The sequence below is a fragment of the Ambystoma mexicanum genome, chromosome 4p, assembly GCF_040938575.1.
Source record: "Ambystoma mexicanum isolate Mex_15411 chromosome 4p, UKY_AmexF1_1, whole genome shotgun sequence".
NCBI lineage: Eukaryota > Metazoa > Chordata > Amphibia > Caudata > Ambystomatidae > Ambystoma > Ambystoma mexicanum.
In genome coordinates this window covers 381873266-381890233 of record NC_090927.1, presented here as the reverse complement: position 1 = coordinate 381890233, position 16968 = coordinate 381873266, and the positions used below count along the sequence as shown (strand labels likewise).

At 43.0% G+C, this 16968-nt stretch overlaps 1 protein-coding gene across 1 annotated transcript in view; it reads left to right on the top strand.

Annotated features, from left to right (window-relative positions):
- GEN1 (GEN1 Holliday junction 5' flap endonuclease) overlaps positions 1 to 6307 on the top strand; it is a 742451-nt gene extending 736144 nt beyond the window's left edge. Inside the window, exon 14 of the mRNA XM_069605926.1 lies at positions 4096 to 6307. Within this exon, the coding sequence (XP_069462027.1) occupies positions 4096 to 6023 (1928 nt within the window). The 3' untranslated portion in view covers positions 6024 to 6307. The remainder of the gene's footprint in view (positions 1 to 4095) is intronic.
- The last annotated feature ends 10661 nt before the right edge of the window (positions 6308 to 16968 follow it).

The following is a 16968-nucleotide window of genomic DNA, read 5'->3' as shown; positions in this document are numbered from 1 at the left end:
CCTTTCCTCCCCTCCACATCACACTCTACCTGCGGCGTCCCTCCAGACTCTAGCCTATCGCCGTGGTTCTTCACTATCTACATTGCCCCACTGCCCCGTTTGATCTCCACCTTCTCTCCTCACTTCCAGTGTTATGCTGTTGAAACACAGCTCTCCTTCAAACTTCCCTCCACTACCTCCTCTTCTTCCTCTCATACCTGACTGCCTGACTGCTATTCAGGCATGGAGCATGGCTAATGGTCGCTGCCTTAATGTCAGTAAGACCGAGATCCTTCCCATTGGGGAGCCTGCTCCCTGTTTGCCACCCACTGTCTGGCTACCCTCCTTGGGTCCCCTCCCCTCTCCTTTTTGTGAGGCAAAAAACCGTGGCGTCATCTTAGACTCCTCTCTCTCCTCCTCCCACTCACATCACGGACCTTGCCAAGAATGCCAACTTTCAGCTTCACCTCCTCAGAGGTATTCTCTCTTTCCTCACCTTCCCCCAGAAGCTCAATGTCTCCAGGGCTCTGGTCCTCTCTAGGCTGGACTACTGCAGCAGCCTCTTCCTCCATCTGCCTCTTTCTTCTCTTCACCCGCTCCAACTAATCCACAATAGGACAGCATCTTTCCAGCCCTAATATCTCTCCACTGGCTCCCGCTGGCTGCAAGGATCCAATTCAAGACCCTTTGCATCATCCACAAGGCCTTCTGGGTCCTGGGACCCTGCTACATCCAGCTTTCTCCCCCTAAATACATCCCAGCTAGAGCTCTTCGATCCTCTAGCTCCAACTCACTGCTGATCCGATGTTTCTCCAAGCAGAGAGGGGGGCACATCTCTATATTCGACAGGAGCCTCCCCCTGGAATGGCCTCCCTGCCTATCTCTGGCTTGAGCTGGATCTCCTTAAGTTCCAGAAGCTGCTGAAGGCCCAGGTCTTCTAGACATCCTTCCCCCTTGCCCTGCCTTCTAATGCCCCCATCTCCCTGCTGTGGCTGGTAGCCTTGTCCCTTATGAATCTTACACGACACCAGGCCACTCTTGTGCAGTCTACCCGACCACCGGTCCTACTAGCACTGCCTTTGGGCCCCCTCCCTGACAAGCCTGCATGCTTGGTACCCCTCCCGAGTCCTGTCCATCCCAATCCCCACACTTGACGGTGATCCCTGTCACCCCCTGGCTCTTGCCCTCCTGGTTTCCCCTTAGCACATGCCTAGCCCTGTGCCATCTCCTTGTTTCAACCTCCCCTTTTTTCTGCCTTGTGGCACCTGGAAACACTTCTGTATAGGCACCTTATAAATATGCAATAAATAAATAAGTAAAAACTATGTGCTCCTTTTTGCTCAGAGGCTGGCCACCAAGTCCATATATAGCAGCAAGTGATGCAAATTGTCAGAAGTGTGGCGGGGACCCATTCATATGTCTTACCTCTTCTGTACTGGATTTTCTGCTCGTTTTTGCCCTAACTGACCTGCAGATTGGCACTGTGAAGGGGTACCTGGCTGCAGTTTTGGTCTTAAAAAAGAATTATTTGATCTAGCTAGGAAGGGTTTGCCTTTGGGTCTCAGGCCTCATTCACCCAGAGGCCTGGATGCCACGTCTGCCCTTCAGAGGGTGGACCCTGTCTTGGAGATATGTCAAGTGGATATATGGACTTTGCTGCAAATGTATGCCAAGCAATACTGCTTGATTCTGTACCAGGCCAGGCCAGGCCACTTGCTGAGATTTCTGTTTTAGGTGATGTCTTCTCGCTCTTCTTGCCTCCGTAACTACATACACCTATGGGAGTCAGTCTATCCTAGATGAGGAATCTGTGTGAGGAAGGTATCCATCAGCAGTACAAATTACTTACCTCTCGGTAATGTTCTTCCCACTGCTTCCTCATCGGCCTGCCATCCTGGCCCACTTGGCAGATAGCCTGGGCACCTCCTCTGTTCAGCTGTTCATCAGCAGGTGAGTGCTAGGCAATAAGGAAAAACTCAGATGATGAGGCTTGTTGGCTCTGTTTATTGGCCTCGGCGTCAAGTCCAGCATGGGGTGCGTAACACCACTGTGCAGAGCAGCACTATGCCCCATGGCAGTCTGAAGTCTGCTGGAGATAGAATGTCAAAGATGAGAAATCTGTGGGGTGAACAGAAAGAACATTACAGAGAGGTAAGTAATGTGTTCTTCCGTGCTCCCTCATTGGCTCCCAAATAGCAGTTTACTAATTACTCTTAATCCTGGTTTTCCATCTTGGGAATCTTCATTGACTTCATAAATAGCTTGGAACCCACCTGCCTTTAGTGATCAGAACTGAAAGAATAATAAAGAAAGATTGCTTTCTCTGTACATTTTATAAAAAAGAAATTAGGCAAACTGTCCTAACAATACATGCTGTAGCTCATGTGTATTGGTGTGGATTGTAAAATTGGCAAAAACAAAAAAAAATAAGCCAGATGTGCAATATTGATTGTTCTTCTCTCTACCTGTTGCAAGAGTTCCGGGATTCTTCACATAAACCAAGGCATTCCATGTTTGTGAATTTAATTCAGGTACCCATTGTGGAGAAACACGATTACAAATACTTCAATTGCTTTCTGTTATTGAATTCTCTGTGGTACTACAGAAGGATAGGGGTGTCCTTGAGTCGTATCCCATATGAATTAGTCCGTTCTTGTCCAGCTCCCTTATTGATCAAGTAGTTCATTTAATGTATGCCTTTTTTCCAGGATCTGCTTGTGTACACCTTGAAATTAATTAATAATTTAGATATGAGAAGGCCACTCGGGTTAAGCGTATAATGGGTACAGGGGTATGTCCTTTACTTTTTGAGCATTTTGTTAATGACTAGTAGTAGTTCAAATCAAGAGTACCAAAGGTTTCTGTAGCTGAAATGCTAGTTGCCAGTGTTTTTGAATGCCACTCTGCATTTAGGCATGGTGTCTGCCGGAGGCTACACAGTTCAGGTGAAGGTAATGATAGTAGTGTGCCAACAGCACTTTCCCCTTTGGTTGAAATGGGAAGTAGCCAATTGAGCTACAGCACATGCTTTCGGTATTCACTCATTGTAGGATATTCACTCTAGGCTTGATGGTTGGTTTGATCGAGCCATGCTGAAGGAGGTTTATTAGTGGGAACCTCATTTAGATGGTGCAGGTGATTTTGTAGTAGTTGCCCTTTACTATTCTCATCCCATTTTATAAGTACAGAATTGTCAACCATCTATGAATATAGATCAGAGCAAGAACGCTGAAACCACTAAAGTGACTTGCGTTTTTAGTCTTCTATGCTTTGAGAACACGTGCTCCTCTGGAGTCTGCTTAGCTATACCATCCGGGTAGATGAGATAGGGTTTCAGTGCTCACAGCTTAGTGCAAGGGCGTCCACATGTTTGGACATTAAGGGCCGAATTCAGAGTTCCTTGTAAAATAAGAAAAGTACAATTTCATAATGGAGCAATACTTATCTTATTTGCTCCCTAATATGTGACGATATTTTTTCGAAAATTGAAGCCACGTGCAAAAAAAAGGCTGTTTGTTTTCCGGGCGATTTGCACCCTCAATATTCCTGCCGATCCTCCCCCCCCCCCGCTTTCCCCCTTCTTACTGTTTATCCCCCCCCACCTGCCCACTGACGCACTGGTGGAAATGTCTGTTAAACTGAGGGTGGGGGGGTTCACCCACCAATTCTCATCACTCACCTGCCCCCTCCATTTCCCTTAGCATTCAGTCCTCTTCACAGGCCCATGGTGGTCTTTTGTGAAAAATTATTTTGTCTTACACTGTACGTCATGTTGTCGCGTGTCAATGTAAGATGCCCATGGGAAGGGGGGCAGAGGGATGTAAGAATAAGAGTACAAGTGTCTCCATGGTGAAGCACTTGTAATTAGAAAGAAATATTCACAAATAACTCATTGAAGTAAAATAGACTTGATCAGGAAAATTGAACTACCCTAAAAAAATATCGGCCTGCATTTTTCCATATAAAGAATTAGAATAGCAATTCCCCATGGATTGTCCCCATCCTTCCTTTAGTTTTCAAAAGTGGACTTTGGCAAAATATGTTCTGATTCATTAACCCTGCTTGAAATGTTGCATTTTTAACATGTATTTAATTGATATGCATATTTCATTTCAGGTAAGAAAACCAAACCTAAAGGCAAGGAATTGTCTAATCCAGATGAAATTGCTGACCTCATTTTGCAGCTAACTTTGGATCCTAAAGTTGAAACCTGTGAAGAGTCTACCTTGGATTTGAAAGAGCTGCATGAATCCTGCTCTGATTTTATGATTGAAATGAAGCCTCTTTGCGATCGCATAAAGCTGCAACATGGATCTCCGTCCCCAAAAGAATCTTCCTCAGAAGAGGTGTTTCTTCCACCCACAAAAGAGAGCCCTTGTTATGCATTCTTAACCGGTAATACTGCTGAGAAAATTCCTGCTTCTGGCAACTTGCTGACATCACCATACCATGTTAACAAACCGTACCTGGAGGCTCCCTCACCATACGTCTCTTCTCTGATTTCTGAGCTGCAGCTGAGTAATATAGATTGGGAAGCAGAAGTGTTTGTCCCCAATGCTGAAGGAGTCACTTCACATTCATGCAATACCACCAAGACTGAGGAGCAACGTTATCTGTCTAGCCATTTGTTGGCATCGCCACACCACAGTACTCTACAGTGTCTTGAAGCACCTTCACCAAATGTCATGTCTGTGATTTCTGAGCTACAGTTGAGTCACATTGATTGGCAAGACGAAGTGATTGTTTCGGATGCAGATGTGAGAAACCGCCAGTTGATGCCAGTCAATAGTGCGGAGCAAGTTCATGCCAGTGGTACCTCTTTGCTTTTGCTTGCCCAGGTTAGCAAACCAGGTCTTGAAGCACCATCGCCAAGCGTCACCAAAGTGATTTCCGAGCTAGAATTGAGTAACATTGATTGGGATGCATCCTCCTTTTGTAGTTCTCCACAGGTGGAAGCTACTCCTAGGCTTAGCTTTAAAGCTTTGGCTACTAAGCCACAGATCTTGAGTTGTGGTAATTCAACAATACAGCTACAAAGCGGTGTAGTAAGAACTAACGCAGAAAATATGGTTCCGCCTTCAATTCAACATGACTCAGCAGACCGCAGTTGTGTTCCTGAGGGTGTCTTTGTGCCTGTCCAACTTCCAAGGAGACCTCTGGAAGAACGAGTCCTTCTAAAGAATGGTTGTCAACCTAGTGAACCACGGATCCAACGAAAAACTGCTTTCCATGAACGCCGACCACAACCTTTGCCTCTAGTCGAGTGCAGAAAGCAAGCAAGCAATTCTTGGAGTGGACATGCTTCTAAACTTCACTCAGCTTGCACAAGAGAAACTGAAAAAATACCATCAGCCAAACATTGGCAGAAATCAGCGACCACGACTCAAGTGAGAGTTCTGACAAAGTCGACAACTACTGCTCAGAACTTGGAGAAAAAGACCAAAACAAATATGTCAAAGGCAATAGTTAGGAGTGTCGAGACGAAGAGTGCGAAGGCCTCTGTAAGCAGTGTGCTTAAGACATCTGTGATACAGGATAAAGTGGACTCTGCTGTCCACACAGCTGGAAAAGTGTTCAGTAAATCTGGTTTTAATGTTGTGGCTAAGAAAAGTGTATGCCGTAGTCCTCTGTGCTCCTCCGGTGAAGACGATGACAATGGGGATATCAGGGGTAACAAGCAGCCCCTTACCCTTAAGCATCACAGAGGAAAGTGTTCGTCTGCTCCATTGTTATTAAATCATTGTGCGGACAAAATGGTGGGCAGCAGTTCAGAGATGAAAGTTGATGAATACAAAGAAAATAATTGTGCGGTGGTTTCTAGAAATCATTTTGTATTTGATGATGCCGCTTTATTGTCCTCTGGCAGCACTTCTGTAGCTTGCAGTTCAAAAGATATTGCCCTGCTGGTGAAGCCCCACAGAGCTCCCTTCATGGAACTGTCGTGTTCGCCTGGGCCGCACATCGCTGGTGACGATTCCTTCATTTCCGATAGTCCCCTTCCTTTGTCTGAAAGAATAAAGATGAGAATGCTACAGATCGCTTGAAATATGTTGATGTTCACAAACGGTGTGCCCACCTCTTACTTCCATTATGCCTTCTCAAACGTCTGTGTGCCAGTATGCACTCACTGCTTGTTTTGCTGAAACAATCTTTGAGTTAGTCAACTGACATTTCATGTAAACTGCACTTATACAAGACATTACGATGGCGCTTTCCCCAGGACTGTTTTCATACAAACTAAATCGAACAGCAAATGCAGTTGTTAAACCCTTTTACTGTCTCTGGTCTAACCCAGTGTTGATAAACAATGGCACGTTTTTCACTCAAACCCATATTTGATACCTCATTTGCTGCAGGTAAAAGTCGATCGATGGTAGAAGTACTGCAAAAAATAACCATTACTGTTTTCTGTATCCATTTTAATGTCCTTAGGTAGGAATAGATTTTAACATGGTAAATGCATGCACCAATAATGTTCCCTAAACCTCAATGGTCATGGGGTACTGGCATAACTGTGGAACAAAAACTGGGCGAAGCTGGCCTCAGTTCTGGCATTTCCTTATTTTGCATTTACTAACTAAACATGGGTGACTTAGGAAAGGTAGATGCCAGTTAGCACTGTGTGGTGGCGGGCAGTGGGTGGGGTGTGCACATTATGAACCATCTTTCAGGGGCCCTGTGTATAGTCAAAGACTCCATATTATTAATAGCGCTTTTTATCTTTTCTTCTTAATAACCTGCACTGCAAAGTCAAGGTACGTTATGACCCCAAAAATACACTGGGTGTGAATGTTTTTGTGTACATTGATACTCGCAGATCTAGAAAGAGTAAGGTGATGTTTGCCCAGGCATGCTGTAATTTGTAATGGCTAGTAAGAATATGAATGTTCTCATTTTTAAACATTATTGTTTTTTAGTCTTTCTGTATGTAAATGTATTTTTATATTATTCGTTCCTAATTTGTCAGTCGTCGATCATGTGTGCATCTGATAACCTTCCGTTGCTTCATACAGATATTGGATAGGCCCTGCGATACCCACCTGCATCAATCCACCATCACAGACTTGTATGTGGATCACAGAATTTTGATTCCAGAAAACCCCAAATTTGAAGTGTTTAAGAACAGCCCCTACTATTTCCTCATAGATTAAGCGCATCATATACACCCTAGACTGTCAGTTAATGTGACCTACCGTGCAGGAGCACTGAGGTTGAGCGTGTAGATCAATTCTTGGTAATCCGTTCTTGGCTCTCTTGCAGTGAGCATTATTAACACTAAGGGCCTTTGCCCGGTTATGATAGTCAATATCAGACTGCTACCTGAATGAAGACCAATAATCACTTTCACAGATGTTCCCCTTATTCCACTACTGACCATTGCTGTTTAAATGAGCCTAGAAGTAATATGACTTGTCAGCAATAGACATTTCTTAAAAATGTATAGCTGTGATCATTTTCTTTACTGTTTATATATTTTTAATCGAGGTCCTATTTTGCTTTGATGTTGCGTTACTTCGCTTGTCGAGAGAATGCCAGTATAAATATGATGTGATTTACTGAGTTTTGTATGTACTCTTTCTATTTTCTTTCTGATTCCCATCCATATGTATTTATGATATGAAATCTGTAATAAAATTGCTTTATTTAAAATAAGGTTAACAAGAGTGATATAATCATAAAAATGTGACAATGTTAATAAAAGATGATCCTGTATCTTAGAATGTTCTTTAAACCGGTGTTTGTTGCAGATATTTGTAATTAAGAATATATACATCATTAAGACAAAACCTCTCAATATTTGGTATGGCTAGAAACTGGAGTGCAAAGATCAAATTGCAACCCAAATCATCATTCAACCTAGTATTATCAAATTGCCGCAGATTTAATTTTTTGGGAACTTGTAGAGTATCTTACAAAAATGAGAATATCTAAAACTAATGCCAGTAGAAACAACAACCTGCATAAACATGACTGGTAGACACTTAAGAAATTAGAGGATACTATCATCGTTGAACTATTAAATAAGGGTGGATATTTATTACTGATGAATACTGATGCATGTACAGCAAATAAAGAGGGAACTTAATAACAATAAACTGCGTCATCAAACTTAAGAACAATCTGACTGAAAAACGCAAATAAAGCAATAAAATATGCTAGATAAATAGCACATGGAAGAATGTATACACTATTAGGAGATAACATTATTTATTAAGTGTGGGAAACCTCATAATCCCCTCAATCGACTGTCTTCCTAAAACTCATAAGTCCATGGTCTGACCCCCCCGGGTAGACCTATAGTCGCATCATATGGGTCACTGTTGGCAAACCCATCAAGTTCCTAGATTCATAACTTTTTGCATTTGTATCAAATCTCCCTACCTAAGGTACACAATCCATCTCCTATGCAATTTAAGACATTCTGAGGGAAGAGACATTTCTGCTAGAAACATAGGATGATTTGCTATGCACACCCCAACAGCACACCATCAATATTGAGGCATGCCCTTATTTACTACAAACTAAATTTGTTTCTTGGGAGATTCAGAAATTCATTAAATGCTAATTTGCTGTTGAACAGCGTATTCGTTGTTCATGCAATACATTATATAACAAATAATTGTACTCTTGGTTCTACGTTTGCGCCAGATATGCATATTTAACAGTAGGATAATTGGAGCGAGAAATAAGTTGAGTTAACATTTATCAACTGTAGTGAATATCTAATTGTTTGGTTACATTTTCTGGATGATTTATGTATTGTCTGGAATGGCGGTGAATCTGAAGTATTTCAATTTGGTGGCATCCTAAACAAGAAGCTGAAAACATCAATAGTTTAGCTAGAAACAAGAATTTTCACTGATTGCAAGACTTTGATAAGCAAACTGTACATGATGCAACCCTTTTACACATTTCGCAATTAGCCATCTGATAAAACATAATAGCATCCCCAATGGTAAATGTATTGGACTGAGGAATTTCTCTGCTATTGATGACCTTAAAGAACATGTGAAATTTGTTGAAAAATGTTTGCATCAAGGAGATACGAGAAATGAATAATTGACAATGTCTTCCACAAGGCAGATGCCCATCCAAGGGAAAAAGTACTAACTCACTGAATCCGAGGGATGGCAAAAGCAAAAATCCAAGAATAACATGAGAAATGAGAAAAATAAAGAAGACCTTGAACAAACATTAGTGTTTTAAATTTTTTTTTAATAAAAACAAACCAAGTCCTTGCACCTAAGCTGACAAATTCATGTTAATGTTGAGCTGGCAAATAGTGGTCCTTGGCCTCACTCTTTGCACAGTCTAAACTCATTTACATAGAGTTCTTATGATAGGTTATCTATGCCATGAATCTGTTATTTTACAACATTTAAGTGTTGGCTTGACTCACATGGTTGATTTTTGATATATTCACATTTCTGTATAATGTTTTTTGTTTTTGTTTTTAGCATCATAATTGACCGTATGCATTGACAAATGAATTACGTTCAATGATATACAATATGTCTATGTGAAAAAAAATTGGATTAAATATGAACATTCATGTTTTGAAAAAATTGCAATAATGTAGATTGGTGTTTATTTTTACTTTCAGCTACTATATTCTTCAGAAAATTGATATATTGGTAAGAGTATTTTTTTTGCATGACCTAATTGGAATATAGGTCTTAAGTCTCTCCTGTTTTTTTCATTTTGAAGGTTGGGGATGGGGAGCTTTACACCTAAGCCTAAGTTCACGTCCTGCTTTGAAGCATGTTTCCTTTATTGAAACGTGTAGATACATGTTGGGAACCCACCCTCGGTTCACGCTTGCACCTAAGCTGGACAGCACGACTAGAGCAACTTTTCACAAAACATTTTCTCCGTCCTTGTACCAAGTTTCTTTACAAACAAGCCCAAATATGTTCCCTACTGCAAATCTTGGATGACTACAGATAATAAAGGATGGTCCTAGTTTGATTTATTGAACAACCATTGGTTGGTCATGTTAACTGGACCGAGTAAGGGGGATATCCCTGCTGACTATAATAGGGTTTACAACAATACAGCTTCTATATTGGATTACATCTTTATAAATATTGATGGCGTCTGCCTTATTAATGAATTAAATGTTGTTCATCAGGATAAAAGTGATACGTTTCCCATTGTTAGTGGGTGTGCTTGCAGTAATGGGGGGCTGATAATATGACAATGCTGGCCCTGTAGTTGCTGTTAATCAGGCTAACCTGATCAAATGGAATATTCACAACGCAAGACATGCTAATGATTTGATCAAAAGACAGGGATCAAAGTGAATAATTAATTATGATCAGTTAATATAAGAAGACGTGCCAGAAGGATGATCTTGGTGACAATGGGAATATGAAGATTTATAATATTACCCAATACGAAAATCTAGTTAATTGTGTCATGTGCTTTATCCAGGTGACTAGAGATCAATATGAAAATATGGATTAACAAAAAGTGGTAGGAATGCCAAGGTACGTTTTGCTAAGAGGTCCCTTAGGAAAGACTCAAGAAAGATACTTAAGGGTCAAAGTGATATGAGTGACAAGATCGAGTTGCTTGACGAGAGAAACTATATACAGAAAATGGCTGAAAGTACACTTGATCTTATCTAGAATTGAATGCTGGCAATCGAAGTGTTAGAAAACGGACGCTGGGGTTTCTGGTGAGACCTGGGTTACCCATATAAAAGAAACAAAAGGCTTGGAGCCGATGAATCCTCTTATGCCAGATCTGAGTTGCATTAGATGGAGGTTTAATGGCATTGCTATGGACATTATTAATATTGCTGTGGACATTATAAATATTATGAACACAATCCGCAACTCCCGAGCCCAGATGGTGTGTTAGACATTACTGAAGGATAATAATATTTTAAAGAAATATTCGCATGTCAAGTCAAACTGCTGATATCTGGCAGAACAGCATTATTATACTGGTGTATAAACGTGGCCCACAACAACTCCACACGAGCTACCGGATATTGGCAATGCTGGATGTAACTGCTATGACCTTTGATAGGCGCCTCCTAACTTAGTTACAGTAATGGTCTGACAATAAGGAAATCATACCAATCAATCAAACTGGGTTTAGAAAGAGACAATCTACACTTCTCCAGCATGGGGTCTGGCATGGATTGACATGCTCATGAATATTCCCCGTCGTCAGGCTGGGAATCCTCGGTAAAGAAAAAATCAGTTTGTTTTGTTTCTGAACTGTCTTTCTACTAATCACCAATCACTGGTCTCTGGGTCATACTGCCCCCAGCCAATGACTGCCCTCTACCTAAACCCCTTCTCTGGCAGCCATTTTCAGATTTTTACCGCACGTTGAAGTGTTGGGAGTCCTCGTGCTTAGCTCTCGAGCATTTACTGCATGTTGCATTTTTCCAAAGAGTTTACTCTTTATTTTTCAGTCAAATCGAGCCTCAAGCTCCAGCGTTTTATCTTCCGATTAACAGGGACCTGTTTTGGAAATTTCTACGCCCCTCTAGGGCGAATTTTCATCTAAGTTAACTTCTTGGAGGATTCCGGAAGACCTTTGAGGCCTACCTTGCGTGGACATGGCCCAGGACAAAGGATACTCGACGCCCGTTGGATCCAAGCTGTTTAGAATCTGCCCAGGATGTGGACTACAGAACGTCTTCAAGGAAGATGAGCACTCCCGTCTGCGTTCTGCAAGAACATGCCCTCCCGGACCATGAAGGACTGTCGTACACGACTCGCTAACTGGCTGGAGGCGAAGAGCCCAGCAGCAGGTGAGAAGCAGAAGTCCGAGCAGTCTTCTAAGACCTTTGAGGGTACTCCGACGGGGGCCCAACAGAAGGCAAAGCACAGCGAGTCGGCGAGCACCGGGAGTGCCATTGGTTCAGGCAACTTGGCTGCCAGTCAGAGCGCAATGTCTCCAATGCCGTCATCCTCGAGCCAACGCTCCAGATCGGTGAAGAGGAAGTCGGACAACCCGAGTAAGCTTCGGGAGAGGCCCCGGCAGGCCCCGACGGAGAAAGCCAAGGGGGAGCGAGGCTGTGACACTCTCCCCACGTTGAAGGTCTCAGACGCGCCCAAGGTCATGAAGGCCCTGATTCACCCGGCTAAGGGAGTCGTGGCGTCCCTGACGAAGCATACGGAGGCGACCCCAGTGGAGGTGACTTCCAGGCCTAGAGTTTCCCTGCCGTCCTGGAGGGAATCGTCTTTCCAGCCTATCGAAAGGACCCCCCTGAATCCTCTGGATGAGAAAAGGGGGGGCAAGGTAGTCCGAACAGACTCAGATACCTCTTCTCAGGACGAGCTGTCTGTCGTCAAAGCAACCCTCGACAAGAAGTTCGAGGAGAGGGCCCGCGGGAAGGATCCCGAGGAGGTGGACGTAGAGAGCGAGGGAGCCGACGAAGAACGGCAGGTCGACAAGGAACCGGACACCACGCTGGTGTTCCCGTCGCATCCGATGCAACCGCTGACGGACAGGCAGAATGACATTTTGCTGGCACTGCAAACCCTGTGCACCGAGATAAGGACGAAGCTACCCTTGCCTCCGGTGGACGATCCAGCGGCACCTGGATCGTCGGGGAGTCCTACACCCAAACGCAGGAGAGTCCATCCTTCTCCACCCTTCCAGCCTTTACCTCCATCACCCCCTCCGAGGGATGAGACGGAGACCGCGGGGACGGACGATGGTGGTGACGATGGAATGGATCTCCAGTTACCCCCTCCCCGGACTTCCCCTCCTGACAAAATTGGCTCCTTTGACGCCATGATCGCCAGAGCATCGGAGCTCTTCCAGCTATGCCCTGAGGAGCAGAAAAAGGAGGGGTTCCTTTACCAACCACGGGAGGCCAAGAGGAAGACCGTCCTCTCAGTCCCGTTACTGGACGACATCTGGGACGAAGGACTGTCCCTTCTGAAGAACCAGTCCACAGCGCCTGCAAAGAGAGACCGGTATGAGAAGTAGTACCGGGTCCCGGACTCCGCTCCTATGTGCCTCAGGGTGCAACTGACCCCGGATTCAGTGGTCTCCACGGCGACGGCATCATCTTCCACTTCCACACAGGACAGCAAGGGGAAGAAGCTAGATGCCATGGGACGTCGGGTCATTTCGTCGGCAGCTACGACCATCAAGGCGGCCAACGCCCTCGCGATCGTGGCCCACTATGATAGGGAGCTGTGGTTCAAGATCGCTCCCCTCCTGGACTTCCTTCCAGGTGACAAGAGGGCGGAAGCCCTTGAAATCCTGCAAGAGGGCGAGATGGCTTCGGATCATGCCATCACGGTAGCCACGGATATCGCCGACACCGGATTTCGTCAGATGAGCAACAGCGTTTGCCTTTGTCGGCCCGGTTGGCTCAGGGCCACCAACTTCCATCAGGATGTGCAGACCAGGGTTTTGGACATGCCCTTCGATGGAAACAACCTGTTCGGCAAGGCAGTGGATGAGTCACTGCAGGCCATCAAGGCAGACACTGAGACGGCCCATGCCTTGGGCACTCCATCAGCGAATGCTGTCCTTTCGGACCTCCAGAGGCAAGTCTCAAGGTGCCTCCAAAGGATTCGGGGGCAGTTCCTCGTCATACCGTCAGGCGGCCCGCTCTTCATCGCAAGAAGCCTACAAAGGCTGCAGCAAGGCCGGTGGATATCGTCGTCTTTGCCAAGGAGCACAAAAGGACGCGATAGAACTCGTCCCAAAGAGGGTCCGAGGCTCCGGAGTATACTCGCGGTACTTCATCGTCCAAAAGAAGAACAGCGGCTGGCGGCCCATCCTAGACCTTCGCCAACCTCAACAAATACATCAAATCCCGAAGTTCTGGATGGTCATCCTTCAGCACGTGCTGGGACAACTGGAGGAAGGCGACTTCCTGTAGTCACTGGACTTGGAGAATGCTGACTTCCACATCCTCATACACAAAGGACATTGAAAGTTTCTAAGATTCGTGGTCCAAGGGCGGCAGTACCAGTTCAAGGCACTGCCCTTCGGGTTGAAGTCGGCGCCAAGGGTCTTTACCAAGTGCCTGGCAACGGTGGCAGCGTGGCTGAGCCTGCAGGGGATCCACGTATACCCCTATCTGGACGATTGGCTCATCCGATCAAAGTCAAGAGAACTTGCTGTCGACCACACAGCGAAGACTGTCGCCTGCTCACGGAACTGGGGTTCTCGATCAACTTTGCGATTCTTGCTTGGTACCGAAAGAAGTTGGTACTCCTGGTGCGATCCCCAGAACAAATGATAGTCAATGGTGTAAATAATTCAATTTATTCCATGTATTTGTTCCATACATTCATCATCCTTCTGACATTGGTTAATCTCCTAACACGTGTTTCCCCATAGCTTTGGCTATGGTTCTTCAGGAGAGATTTCTAAATAAACAAAAAAACACAATGTTTTTTTCCTATATAAATATTCAGAAGTATTCTCTATTTTTAGTTAGCAGTTGCATAAAACAGAAATACCACATATGTCAAATCTATATGGAAGAGGACAACTCACCCTTATTGTTTTTTTCTTTTTCACAATCGTGTTCAGTATTGTTGGTTGTTTGTATTTATCTTCCACTTATACGGGAAAATTCAGATTTTCATTCTGATATCTGAAAAAATGTGTGCACAGAGTGTTTTTAGTATATTATGTTTAGATTCTGGATTTTTTCTTTTTTGAATGTCTAAAAATGACCTAATTTATAGTGTGCACAGAGCTTTTTACAATAATCACTTTTCTTTGATTCCGTTTGGCTGGAGGTTATTACATTTCAGTACTTCAGATTGCATATAATTACTTTGGTTGAATGTAAAGTACCACTTGCCAGGTTTAACAAAGTCCAGGCTGCAGTGGCCATTAGTTTTTAGAAACTAATAATTAAGGCATACAAGATTCTGGATTCAAAAAATGGGGTGGATAAATCTACAGTCGAAGTATTACCTTGTGCTTAGGTTGGTGCAGGTCCATCTACAAGGTGCGATTGCCTTGATTCCTCCACGATTCTGGATGGATCAGGTACTGACAAATCCTTTCATTTAAATTAATAAATCGTTCATATATTCAACAAACAATGTTCCCAAAAGCAACTTCAGTACTGAACATCGGCGGAAATATTACACCCAGCTCCACAAAACCAAGAGGGGGAAGAGAGGAGGATCAAACAAATATAGGCACAGGACAAAGAGGAATGCAAACGAGATCCAAGAACAAGGAAAACAGAGGAAATCAGAGAATCTGGTCCTGAATCTGTCGAAACAAGATGTAGACAAAACACTCATTACAGCATTGAATAGAGGACTAAACTTCAGTGCCACCAACAGAGCAGACTACTTTTAAATACAAGTAGACCTCTTTAAATTCTGTCAAATTGAAACTCAAAAAATACTTTGCAGAAACTCCAATGAAATCTAAAGAACGCAACAATAAAGATATTTCACCCCGAACTGTGGAACTAGTGGAAGGGATCAGTCAACATTATGAATTTAACAGAGGTAGATTACTCGATGGACAACTTTATGGCAGAACAAAACATTGATCCCTTCCAGACAGAGGAAACATATTTGAAACCGAAATCTAAATTCATACCAACTTTAATGGAAAACAATGCTATAGATGTTTTTCATAAAGCTGTAAGCACAGACCTAAGGAAGAAATATTTAGACAATAAAAACCAAATATTAGACACAACTTGACGAAAGCAGAGACAAAAGCGATCGATTTATTATCCAAAAATGAAGATATTGTTGTAAAATCAGCAGATAAAGGTGGGAACATTGTCCTTATGCAAAAATCAGATTATATTGCTGAAGGCACAAAACAGCTGAAAGATATCAAATGCTATTCAGTGCTACAAAATAATCCTATCAAAACCTTACAAGCAGAATGGCATCAGATGGTAAAACATTGGGAAGAAATAGGCTTATTATCAGAAGAAGAAACAAACTACTTGTCCATCATCTATTTTCTTCCCAAGATACATAAAAATTATAAGACTTTTCCACCTTGCAGACCTATCATAAATGGGATAGGCTCCTTAACGGAAAGAATTTCACAGTACATAGATCTACATTTACAGCCTCTAACAACAGGACTAGCTTCATACCTACGTGACACCAAACATGTGATATAGCAAATGTAAAGTATCCCTTGGGAGACGGATTACTTATTTGTGACACTGGATGTTGTGTCATTGTACACCAGTATCCAAGGGACTGGAGACAACAGAATTTTTTCTAAAAACAAGATCTATTTCATTCCTTTATCAAAATAACATGATCTTACAGTTGTTAAATTTTGTTCCATCAAATAACATCTTTCTGTTTAATAAGACTATCTACAGACAAGAACAGGGGACGGCCATGGGTGCCAAATTTGCCCCTCATATGCGAATCTATTCATGGGCCATTTCGAACTGAATCATGCTTGGCAGCACCAAGCATTTAGTGAAAACAAAATTGTGTATTGGGGCCGCTACATTGATGATGTACTTGTAATATGGAATGGGAACAAATTGAGTCTCAACAACTATATTTCCTACCTTAACGATAACAAGTACAACATCAAATTTACAGAAAAAATGAGCTCCAAAGAAATAGAATTTCTAGATCTACTATTTTACACAGATGGGGAAAAGATACTAATGGATTTATACATCAAACCAACAGCAGTTAACAACAAGCTACATGCACAGAGCAACCATGCAAAACACACTATAAAGAATGTACCATATGGAGAGATACTCAGAGTTAAACGAAACTGTAGTCTGGACATAAAGTATCAAAAACACCTAACTGAGTTAAAAGAAAACTTCTTACAGAGAGGATACAATGAAGACTCTTTAAATCATGCCATAAGGAAAGCAGAATGTATTACAACATTCAGCAGTGAAATTACTAGTGTGAAGAAAATACTCAAACATTGGAATATTTTACAAATAGACGACACATTGAATACCTTTTATTGAAGAGAAACCTACAATGGTATACAGAAAGGCGCCAACTTTAAAGAAAA